The sequence below is a fragment of the Siniperca chuatsi genome, linkage group LG22, assembly GCF_020085105.1.
Source record: "Siniperca chuatsi isolate FFG_IHB_CAS linkage group LG22, ASM2008510v1, whole genome shotgun sequence".
In the NCBI taxonomy this organism is placed as follows: Eukaryota; Metazoa; Chordata; class Actinopteri; order Centrarchiformes; family Sinipercidae; genus Siniperca; species Siniperca chuatsi.
The window spans coordinates 2,033,713-2,046,367 of record NC_058063.1 but is presented as its reverse complement, the minus strand read 5'-3'; the positions used below and the strand labels follow the sequence as shown (position 1 = coordinate 2,046,367).

The 12,655-nt window shown below is 39.3% G+C and overlaps 1 protein-coding gene across 1 annotated transcript; it reads left to right on the top strand.

The window, feature by feature from the left end:
* The first annotated feature begins 39 nt into the window (after positions 1–39).
* Positions 40–12,179, top strand: kcnk7 (potassium channel, subfamily K, member 7). Its single transcript, XM_044185196.1, has 3 exons — positions 40–457; positions 10,311–10,706; positions 11,651–12,179. The coding sequence occupies exons 1-3, from the start codon at positions 121–123 to the stop codon at positions 11,941–11,943; spliced, it is 1,026 nt and encodes a 341-aa protein (XP_044041131.1). The 5' UTR covers positions 40–120; the 3' UTR covers positions 11,944–12,179.
* The last annotated feature ends 476 nt before the right edge of the window (positions 12,180–12,655 follow it).

The following is a 12,655-nucleotide window of genomic DNA, read 5'->3' as shown; positions in this document are numbered from 1 at the left end:
CTGATCTATCTCTTTGACTGGACCTGTGTCTGTGGCCTGCTCTACCTTTCTAAATATTTAAAGCCTATAGCTTTCAGTATCTGGTTGCAGTCTGTAGAGAAACAGCAGTCAGAACCAACAATGGCCCAGCTTGTGTCTTCCCTGGGTCTGTTCTGCCAGGTTAATGCATTTGCCTGCCTGGTTCTCTGCTACCTGCTCTTCATTGTGCTGGGAGGCCTGGTGTTCACAGCTGTGGAGAAGCCGGTGGAGAAGGAGCTGAGAGCTGAGGTGGAGGAGCTGCGTCGTTCCTTCCTGCAGGAGCACCCCTGTGTACTGGAGAGCAGGCTGAGCGAGCTGCTGGGGAAAGCGCTCTCTGCTCACCACGGTGACGTAGCTGTTCTGAAGGCTGATTCCGATGAGAGACACTATGATTTCACATCATCACTCTACTTTGTCATTGTCACTCTCACCACTATGGGTAAGATGCAGTCAAGAACTTTGTAGAAATTTTAAATACATCTTCAAATTGCTTGTTTATATTCATTTTACAATGATATAAAGCAGCAAATCCTCATTGGTAAACCTGGATCAAACAGATTTTTGTATTTTTGCTTGATAAAAAATTTCACCCATCACAGGCTATATTTGCTAGCCTGGCAGGAACCTCTCAGTTCATTTTCGATTTCCAAGGGGCGTTATCAACGGATGCAGACAGAGACTATAAAACGCAAACCAAAAATGTATGGAAGCATATACTGGACTATATTCAAATGATAATGTAAATTTGAAAATGTAATTCCACAATAGCATTTGAATTTTCCACATATGTATGTGTTACTTGAGAAAAAATGAAAATGCAATAATCCAATTTTCATTTTCACATACTTATATGGGCGTTCTATGACTATTAAAATGAAAGTGGAAAAGTTATAACTTTTAATTGTTTTTTTCACATTTAAAAGTTGTAACCCGCTGTACAGTGGACAATATTCAAATGTTAATTCAAATTTGAAAATGACAAATTTGAAAATTGACAATTTAACAGTGGTATACCACTGGGTAGATCAGTAGCACAGTGCTGCATCATACATCAGCATATCATGTATTTTTGATGAGAAAAGTATCAGTGTCAAATAAATTTAGTGGAATAAAAAGTACAATATTTGCCTCTGAAATGAAGTGGAGTAGAAGTACAAAGTAACATTAAATGGAAATACTCGAGTAAAGTACAAGTTTATCAAAATTGTACTTAAGTACCTGAATAAAGTGGCTACAACATTAAAAAATAACACATTCATACTCCATGCAACAGGTATGTGGCCTTTCAAATCAAGCAGCAGTAGGTCCACAGCCTGCTGACTGTCCCGGACAAAGTTAGAGGAAGAGTGTTGTCCCAGATATGATACTCTTTCACTCTTTTAACAAGAATTCAAAGCCGAGCTATGGCTTGTGTTTTCAGAGCTGCTTCTTTGCTGAACTGTGCTGAGGTTTTAAGGGAGGTATGATCAGCTTTGACTCCAGTAAGTCAAGTATTCCACACCATTCGGTGAGCTCTCGCTCAGTCCTCCTGAGAATGATACAAACAAGCAGCCATGATAGTAGTAATGTTTTGCTTTAATATATCATCAGTGTTGCACAAAGTTACCTGTGTCCGTGGGCGATGCCATGTTTGTAGAGTGCTTGTGCAGGCCATAGTTGGTGGAACCGCCGTCGCCTGCATCATGCTATAACGGGCACTCTGAAACAGCATGGTGAGAAGATGGATGCATAGAACTTTGCCTACTGCACAGGTGCATGATGATCCATTCAAACGAATAGCCTCTGTGCCAGCTTGGAAAACAATCTACAGTGAAGACATAAAACTATGAAAACGATTTGACTACAAGAAATTCCATCCATCATTTTTATTATAATAATGTGCTTATATTAAGGTACATCATGCAGAGAAAACAATAAATGTTATTAAAAATTGATTCCAGTCATGCACAAGCTGTACAATACTGCAGGACAATACTGGACTTGTCACTATGCATTCCCATAAAGCCATATTCCCAAAGGTAATTTCGGTTGGTGGGCCAAAAACCGGCAAAAGAAAATGCGAATAAATGCTTTGTTTCCATCCACTCCCGTAATGTGATTATTAGGAGTTGGTTCATCGAGATAAGCAGTAGGTGGCGCCAATTTTCCATTATAAGAGGGCGCAACAAGATGACGTAATGGAGTGCGCGCCAATCAAACCTCAAACAATGTGAATAAAACAATGTAGAAAACACGATGGAAATGACATTTCTGTTTGTTTCATGTATTAATGTGAGGAAGGTTACAGACTCCTCATCGCTCCACACAGAGCTGACGGGTCACAGGTCTGAGGCTACTATTAAAATCGAAAATAGCTAGCTGAGCAGTCTGGGTTTCTCTCCACCTGTTTTTATGCGCGACACCTAAGACAAGATAGTGACTAACATTAACTAATGTTAAGCAGGCTGATAAAATAATACAGCACGTCACAAATATGGAATTAACTAATGTTAGATCGTTGAACCTAAATAGTCCTGTTAACTAGTAGCTACATGCACAACGTCATGTAGGCTAACAGTTCCAGGCTAACAGGCAGCCTGGGCACATAACGGTAGTGACTAGCTTATTGAGCTAAGCTAGCAGTTACAGGCTGACAAAATAATGTGTATTTATTTAACCCATTACAATATCACAGATCGTTAAACAAAAGCAATCGACGTGCACCATTTCAAACATAACATTCTTGCCAAGCTGTCACTCTGATCAAGGCTGGCCAATAGGAGACGCGTCTTACATCTTTCAACGTAGGTCCCGCCCACGAGAGTCAGCTAACAGCAAGCAAAGCTTTTGGTTTCAAAAACAAAACTTTCGTTTTCAAAAGCAAAACTTTTTCATTAATACATTTTAAATCACAAATTAATTTTACTTGCAATAAAAAAAATGTATTGCAGTGTCGATAGTTTTGCTCTCAAATCTATTTTATGATTGCATAATAAAGAAACAAAAGTACCCTCATATGGCAGAAAGGCGAGAAGGCAGCAGGACCTCACTGACTACTGGATTACTGTACAAAAACACGCAACTTTTATAACTTTATTCACTGATTTTGGTGAAACTGGATGATGATGATGATACTTTATTGTCAGATTGAGTCTGACATGTTTCTTGCATCACAGCAGCTCCATTTGCAACATCACAGAAATCACATTTTATGGAGAAAATATTTGCTGGTTTTCCCTCTGATGTCCTCCAGCTGCTCTGACTAGACCCTCTGTGATTTATGGAGTTTCCTGATGGACAGATAGCTTTACTTGTTGCTAAAGTAACCACTAACTGCTGCTTAACTAGTCAGTGGTCCTATTAGCTGACTCTGACCGGCCTGGGAAATACAGTACCAAGGTGACTTACAGTGGCTCTGACCAGGGGTGCCAGGAGTAAAACCCGGCTAGAAAAGCACCTCGGTAACCTTAACGCATCTTCGTCGTCAGTGTCCTGGACGGAGCCACTGAAAGTTGGCCAAATGCAGTTTTAATTTTAATTTTCAAATTGTTAGAAAATAAGACGGTGTAGTCCCTCATTCGTCCAGGAGTGTTCTAACGTAGAAAAGGTTTCAGTCGCTGTCATCTGGACACTGTTTTCAGAAAATGTCATTTTCATTTTCATTTAGACACCAAAAGAGCATGATGACATGTATATGAAATGTAAATACAATAGACTGGGGCCGCTATTTTGCTTATTGCATTTGAATATTGTCCAAAGTACAGCAGGTTAAATATTGCTTGCATAAATGGAAAATCAGGTTACATTGTTTATATTTCATTTTCAAATGTGAATTAACATTTGAAAATTGTCCTTTGTAAATTAAATGTCAGCTTTTCCATTTTAATATAGTCATAGAACACCCATACAAGTATGTGAAAACTGGATTATTGCATTTTCATTTAAATTTTTACTCAAATAACACATACGTATGTGGAAAATTATAATGCTATTGTGGAAGTTTACATTATCATTTGAATATAGTCCAGTATACGCGTCCATAAATATGCCTCTGGACCACAGACTGTATATAAAGTCTATGCTCTGGATGCAATTGAAAAGACCTACAACCAATCAGAGCTACAAAACGTGCTGAGTGACACATGCAAGTTGGGGCGGTGCTTGGTCCGTTTTCAAGCAGGAACAAAATGGCGGCATGGTCACAAATGTTCTCAAATTACAGCTAAACAGTACACTAAAATGTGATTTTGAAAACATTTGAGATGGGAAATAGGCAATGCAGTAACTGAATCTTGATTCATATTCAAACAGCACTGCCTAGTTTGACAGTTTCAGAATCAGAAATACTTTATTGATCCCTGAGGGGAAACTCTTTTGTTACAGCAGCTCACTGTCACGTCAGTGCACACAGGGATAGAAGTACTAAGCAAATCAGAATATAATACACTATAATACAGGTAAGATAAATTAAGTACATGTGGATATAAGTAAATAAGTATAAAAGCTAAAATAAGTGTAAAGTACAAAGTGGATTTACCGGTTGATAAGTATGTACGGTATAATACAATGTAATAATATAAGTAATAAGTAATAGTGCAATAATGAGTAATGTCAAGTTAAGTGTAGCTTATTAAGATTATTATGAGATGGTGGATATTACACAGCAGTAATAGAAGTATGAATAAATATCAATACATAGGGAATTGAAACTGAAAACAGAGTATATTGCACAATTATTTCAGGTATTGCAGTGATGTTAATGATCCAATGTCCAGTTTAGTGACTTCGGGTCATACAGACTGACACTTAGAGGGAGGAGTTAAAGAGTTGGATGGCCACAGGCAGGAATGACTTCCTGTGGCGCTCTGTGGTGCATTTTGGGGGATGAGTCTTCCTCTGAAGGCGCTCCTTTGTTTGACCAGCACGTCATGGAGCGGGTGGGAGACGCTGTCCAAGATGGCGTGTAGTTTGGCCAGCATCCTCCTCTCTGACACCACCGCCAGAGAGTCCAGCTCCACCCCCACAATGTCACCGGCCTTCCGGATCAGTTTGTTGAGTCTGTTAGCGTCCGCTACCCTCAGCCTGCTGCCCCAGCATGCAACAGCATACAGGACAGCACCGGCCACCACAGACTCATAGAACATCTTCAGCATTGTCCGGCAGATGTTGAAGGACCTCAGCCTCCTCAGGAAACAGAGGCCCTTCCTGTAAACAGCTTGAGTGTTCTTAGCCCAGCCAGTTTATTGTCCATGTGTACTCCCAGGTACTTGTAATCCTCTACAATGTCCACACTGACCCCCTGGATGGAAACCGGGGTCACTGGTGCCTTGGCCCTCCGTAGATCTACAACCAGTTCCTTAGACTTTGTCGCATTGAGCTGCAGATGGTTCTGCTCACACCATGAAACAAAGTTCCCCACCACAGCCCTGTACTCAGTCTCATCACCACCGCTGATACATCCCACCACAGCAGAGTCATCAGAAACCTTCTGAAGGTGGCAGGACTCTGTGTGGTGGCTGAAGTCTGTGGTGTAGATGGTGAAGAGGAAGGGAGAGAGGACGGTCCCCTGAGGGGCCCCAGTGTTGCTGACCACGCTGTCCGACACACAGTGCTGCAGACGCACATGCTGTGGTCTGCCAGTCAGGTAGTCCACAATCCAGGACACGAGGGGGGCATCCACCTGCATCGCTGCCAGCTTCTCCCCCAGCAGGGCTGGCCAGATGGTGTTGAAAGCACTGGAGAAGTCAAAAAACATGATCCTCACCGTGCTCGCCGGCATTTACATCTAATAGGTCCATTACACACCAAATATTCCTATCCATCCAGTTCCTATAAAACAGATTTTCTTTTGTGTAGTATATATCTGTTGTCTGTTGTCATAATGGTGTATTATGAGGTGTGAAGCTGATTGTAAAATCATTTCCAAAAAAATAAAACCTCTTGGTGATATTTAGAAAGCTTAAAAGGGAATTTGGTGAAATTGTAATCACATTTTAAAATAAATTATATACCACGCATCTTGTCAAATATAATGTGGTTTGAGGGCATATGTGCCAGATACCCCCAGGAGATTTAACACATTGTTTCAGCCAGTTCAGTTTTAAAGTTCCATTCATACATTCAAAGTCTATTGCCTTATCCCACCTTCAGAGAGGTTTTTGACAGTGATAGCTTTTTTGATGTCGTGAGTTTGATTCCTCCATATAAAATTAAAGTTGAATTGGTTGATAGACTTAAAGTCTGAACTAAGTGCTAATGAAGATGCAGGGTGAACACCTCTAGAGATGCTTTCCATTTTGGAGAGATATGTTCTATTGAAAAGATAAATCAATGCAGGTTTTCCAAAAGTTACAGAAAACAGATAATGAAACTTGGGCAGCTACATGGAACTCTGCTATTATAACAGTATTATATAAGCCAGGTAAAATTCCTACAGATTGTTCATACTATGGGCAGTCTACATTTACCAAAACTGCAAGCTTACTATCAAGCAGCACAAGTAAGGAATATCCAAGTGTGGATTCTAGAAAGCCCACATACAAGATGGAGAGAGATGGAATTAAATTGTGGAGATACAACACTAACTGTTCTGCCTTTCTCCAAATATAAAAAAATCATATGTTGAGAATTTAGACAATAGATGGGTAGTCACAACACTTAGGGTTTGGAGGGAAGTCAAAAAAAAAAAAAATGAAATCTTCATTTACTTTTTAATTCTAAGAAATGGGAACTGATCCAGACTTCCCTTCTAACAAAGCTGATCGAACCTTTAGAATGTGGGCTTCTTCCGTTTATGTACATTTGGACAAATGTTTGGGGATAATGAAATAAAATCCTTTGAATAGCATCGTCACAATATGGTCTACCCAGTTCTCATTTATTTAGATGTGAGAAGTTACCTTTTTGATGATTTTAAAAAAGAGATCTATTTAAGATATAAATACACTGATAAAATGATGTAGGACTGTGGGGTCGAAACAAAATTCTTAACAAAGATGGTTAAAATAATACAACCAACCATCAAGATAAACAAATAAATGTCAATGTAAAAAATGTATGGGAAAATGAACTCTCATGCAATATATCCCCAGCTGATTGGGAACATATATTCAAAAACATACATGAAACAACTATCTCAAACTATTGGAAAGAATACACATGGAAGACTATAATTCGATATTTTCAAACACCCCAAATTCAGTAAGTTTTCTTTAAATTTAACCCCAAGATGTTAGAGAGAATGTGATGAGCAGATGGCAAACCACAGTCATATATTTTGGTTGTGTAAAGTGTCTTCTAGGAAAATTAGAGAACTGTCAAATGTTTTTGGTATCTCTCTAAATAAAAACCCACTAATACTACTACTTGGGAATATACCAGAAGAGATCAAGAAGAAAGATTTTCATTTGTTCCTAGTAATAAGGGTCGCAATAACTAAACAAATTACAAGGAACTGGTTAAAAACGTATAACTTAATTAATTCCAAATGGAAGGATCTTGAATTAAATATATGGAATGGAAAAAAAACCATGAGAATTAGAAATCAAGTTCATATATTTGAAGAAAGATGGGAAAAATGGGTAAGGTATACAACATACAATATTTCTAATGATCATCCTGTTAGATAAGACAATAATATGATATCAGTTGTATTGATGTCATTCTCCTTGTACATGGGTATACACAAGAATGTGTGTGTGAATACATGCGAATGCACGTGTGTGTGTGTTTGTGTGTGTCTATGCTACCCGGTCATTGTTCCTATATTAGTATAATGTATCCTCTGACTTAAATTTCAGTAACTATATCAGTCAACTATATTCTACGTACTGATAATTATGTAATCAGTTATTGTACTTACTCATTTTTAAAAATGTATTTATTTTTATTTTTTTCCCTCTTTATGAGACGGTGTAGTCCCTCATTCGTCCAGGAGTCTTCCATTGTAGAAAAGTTTTCAGTCGCAGTCATCTGGACACTGTTTTCAGAATCAAGACGTTTCGGCTCCCATCAAGTCATTCTCAATTGTGAAAATGGTCTGAGAACTCATTACAACTCATTACAACAGTGTATTAACACCTTGGTGAAGCCAATCATATGCTAATCAGGTACTTAACAGTGATGAGGGAGGTGCAGCCAGAAAACAATGGGCCTGATTACTGACTACTGGGCCATCATGGAAACAAAGGAAGGTCAGTTTCAGGTGAAACTAGGCAGGGTAAACAGCAGATACTCAGGAAGACTCCTTCCTGAGGGCAGGGCTTAAGTAACACAGAGTAGCTTAAATTTCTGAGTTCTCAGACCATTTTCACAATTGAGAATGATTTCCGGATGGGAGCTGAAACGTCTTGATTCTGAAAACAGTGTCCAGATGACTACGACGGAGCTCTTTATGTTTCTTCAATTATTTATTTATTTTTATTTATTTAGTTTTTCTTAAACTCTGTAACTCCAGTATTAATATAATTTTTTAAAATGCAGATTAAAAAAAGAAAAAAAAGGTTAAATTGTGAGCGGACTTTAGGCAAGGAAAAGAAAAACTTGAAGAAAGACGTCTAAGAAACTAAGATAAAATACAAGCAATGTTACTTGACCTTAAGGGTGAGGTCCAGCCTGAGGGGAAGTCCGGGTCAAGCTCTTTTAGCCAAAGGAGGTGGTGTTTTGGGCTTGGAGGAAGGTTTTTCGCGCTGAAAATTCTATTACTTTGTTTGAAACTTTTTAGATGGCTACTCAGGTTTTCTGACTAGTTAATTGTGATTTAAGTTTCTCTCAAACATCACTATGGCCACGCAATCATGATTCAAGACATAGAAATAACAGTGGTTAGGGAAACATTATTTAACCAACAACTATTTCAGCAGATCATTCAACCAGTTACCTGAGACTCTTAACTACTTTAGCTGTCAAAACACACATTTTATTACTACTAATAAATGTTAAAAAAACGCAGTTTTGCTCATACAATACAGTATAATAGCTTCAATCTTACACAGATTCATAGTGGCAATAGCTGCAGACATTTCTGTCCTGTTGTCACTAGACGGCAATGTTGTTACATGTTAAACAAGAGGTAATTTCTATTAATAACTTGCTAATTTTATGTCGTACAAGAATAAAAGTTGGATCAGACATCACGCCAACGTTTCCTGATTAATGTTAGCTAGGTTACTAATTGGTTAGATAGCTAATTCACATTAATTCAGCCTTGGCTGAAAAGGAAGAAAAGTGTTACTTCCTCAGGAATGCACTTTCAACTTTATGATAGGCAGGATATCTTATCTCAGACCAGCGCCGCTGCTCCCACCACGCGCATCACGCACTGTGCGTAGGGCACCAAGTGCTGAGGGGGCACCAAAAATAGCCTAATAATATTTTTTTTTTTTAATGCCGGTAAATATTAGGCACATTTTAGCCATGTATATGTAACAAAAAAGGGGGAACAAGAAAGATATTTAATAATTGCTCTAGTCTAGTCGTCCCCCCCCCCCATGCCAGATGGTCCGTTCCGGTTGTTCGCGCAGGCGAATAATAAAGGAATTATGCTTAGGGCACCAAAATGGCTAGCAGCGGCACTGTGTGTTTAGTCTCTCTCTTCCTTCAGTTAAACTAATCCAGAGAGTCAATTAATTTTTTTTTTAAATTTGGCTGTTTTCTCCAGGGTGGAAAGTTCTTGTTTTGTCTGGCAAGTCTCCAATATGGCACCTTTACTGTTGAAAAGAGGGGAGTCACCTCAGCTATGGAGAGTCATAGCAAGGTTTTTTTTCCCCCAAAACCCCCACTGAAGATTCCACAGGGTCATAAACAGTGCTGCAGAGTGTTTGCGAATCGCTAGGAGACATTCACCCCATTGTGATCACATCATTATTCTTGAGCAACAGTGTTGTGTCATCCGCAAACTGACCTTACCTTAAGTTTTGTCAAGTTCTCACAGTTCTTTATCATAACAGCCAGCATTTCTGCCACTAAAATTAATAGTCCTGGACTCGTCGGACAACCCTGCCGGATTCCTTTCTGTACATCAAAACGAGACGAGGTACCGTGAGGTAATGAAACACAGCTATTAATGTTCTTGTATAAAGTCTCCATGACCTTTATGAAACTGTCCAAAACCAAATGCTTTCAGAGTATCAATATCAATAAATAGGGAATTTTAAACTAAAATATTGAACAAAAAATGAACAAACAGAAAAAACAGTCTTTCTCAGCAGATGAAGCTGGCTCAGTTGAAAAGCATGAGGTTTGATCTTTAATTGCCTAAGTGTTTCATGTATTTGTCAAACTCCTCAGTGGTACCTTCCTCTCTCCTTCCTCAGGTTCTGACTCTTACGCCCCTAAATCAGATGAGGCCAAGCTCTTCTTTATCTTCTACTGCACCCTGGGGATCCCCCTCACCCTGTTTCTCCTCACCCTCCTCTCCAACATGCTCCTCCCTGTCATCACCCATGTTCCTGTCCACCACCTGCACACTTACTGGGGTTTGCCCTACACCTGGGCCGCCCTCGTGCACGCCATCCTCCTCTCGGTGCTTGTCCTCGCTCTCCTTTTCCTCCTCCCCGCCCTCTTGGTCTGTGTCGTGGAGCCCGACTGGAGCTTCCTGGATGCTCTTTTCTTCTGCTTTGTCATCCTTAGCACCGTTGGCCAGGGAGGAAACTCTCTGGGGAGAACCTGGGGCCCAACGGCCAAGGAGACACTCAAACTCTTCACCACATGTAAGTGGAATGATACGTAAGAATCATGCTTGAGTAATGCCAGTGTATGTAACTAGATGTCCTTTATAAAGCATTGAATTCTGTTAATTTTATTATAATAGTATCCTTATAATGCAAGTAATGTATTGAACTGTGATATTCTGTATCATTTCAATGTGTTAAGAAGGAAGTTATCTCTCATCGTCCTCTATCACTGAGAATCAGGAACTGAAATGATATCGACCTGCAGGGTTCTAAAGGATGTTGCATTAAAAGAAGATGGACAAAACTGATATTTTCTCATTATAGAGGCGTAAGCTTGTAAATTTAAAAGGAAAACATCTGGTGAGAAGGTTATAAAGCACCATTTTATTTAAAGGGAAAGTAATACTTATACATACTCGTACTTCCATTCTTCTATACTGGATACAGGGTGGGAATTGTTGGGTCTCTTAATAATATTACAAAGAGTACGATCTAGACCTGCTCTATATGAAAAGCGCCAAGATAACTTCTGTTATAATTTGGCACCATATTAATAAAATTTAATTAAATAAAAAATTATTAATGGATCAAATGATGATGTGAAAGGTGTCGCTAATAATGACAAACTCACAGAGAATTATTACCAACTATGCACTTTCAGGGCCATGGCCAGGATATTAGAAATACTGAGTCCAAAATCCCCCAAGACTTTTTTTAAAAGCCACCAAAAAAGCTAATATTTTGTCTTTTTTACATTTTATGTATTCATTTAACTGTTTTATGTCTGTATGTGTAGTTTTAGAATAAAACTATATTATTATTATATTATTAAACTATATTATTAAAAAACTAATTTAAATAATTTGATAGACTTTTTAATGTGACCTAAATATGCATGTTGACAGACTGAACTTTAATTTTAAAACTGAACCCCCCCCCCGCCCCTCAGAATTCTATTTGCTACTCTCCTCTCTCCACAGGTTACCTGCTGGTGGGCCTGGTGGTGATCATTACTTTTAAGGATACTGTCCTGCAGGTTCCCTGGGTCTGTGCGGTGATGAGGCTCTTCTCTGGTCCACAGTATGCAGAGCTGGAAGGTGTCCATATCAATGAACTGACACTGAGTGAAGACAACTGTGAGGACGAGCCTCAGTACTCCCAGTCAGTCTGTACCATCTCCTCCATTCCATTAGAGTTGATGAGCCCCTATTCAGACCGGCCTGCTGTTGCAGACCTCCGCAGAGCCAGAACCTCAACTCCCGAAACCGCCTGACCTTCACAACTTTTATTTTTTATTTGAATTTATTTATGTAGCGCCAATTCATAACAGGAGCTATCATTGCACTTTTCATATAGAGCAAATCTAGACCGCTGAGTGAGCCAGCAGAATTGGTGATAATTCTCTGTATGTTCGTCACTGAGTGACTTCTTTCACACTACACGTAGTCATTTGATCCATTGTTAATATAAAACTTTTAGTGCAGCTTTAAATTTGATGTTTTTCTTTTGTTGATTAGCTCCACCCTCTGCTCTGGTCAATATGACCCTGAGTCTGGTTCTGCCCGAGGTTTCTGCCTCTTAAAGGAAGTTTTTCCTTGCCACTGTTGCCAAGTGCTTGCTCATGTTAGGATTAGTTGGGTCTCTGTAAATAATATTATCTACACCTGCTCTAGAGGAAAAGTGCAATGAGATAACTTCTGTTATGAATTGGCGCTATATAAATAAAACTGAATTGAATTGAACTCACTCTTCTCCACAGATTTTGTGCTTTGGAACAGTACATTTGGAGTGAATGCTCCTTTAATGAACCATCTAACTGAAGGTGCAGACTGCTTCTCTTGGAGCTGTAACAGAGGCCTGTTTTGTGTTCCTACTATGGCTGTGTTTGTTCAAGACACAGAGGACTATAGGAGGGAGCCACCATAAATCTGAGCTTGTGCCTAGTACTGCCAGTTCTCGCCCCTCCCTAGCACACACACACACAC

Coding starts and splice junctions, on each gene's coding strand:
- kcnk7 (XM_044185196.1), top strand. CDS start 121: ATGGCCCAGCTTGTGTCTTCCCTGGGTCTGTTCTGCCAGGTTAATGCA. Junction 458..10,310: donor TGTCACTCTCACCACTATGG/GTAAGATGCAGT, acceptor CTCCTTCCTCAG/GTTCTGACTCTTACGCCCCT. Junction 10,707..11,650: donor ACTCAAACTCTTCACCACAT/GTAAGTGGAATG, acceptor CTCTCTCCACAG/GTTACCTGCTGGTGGGCCTG.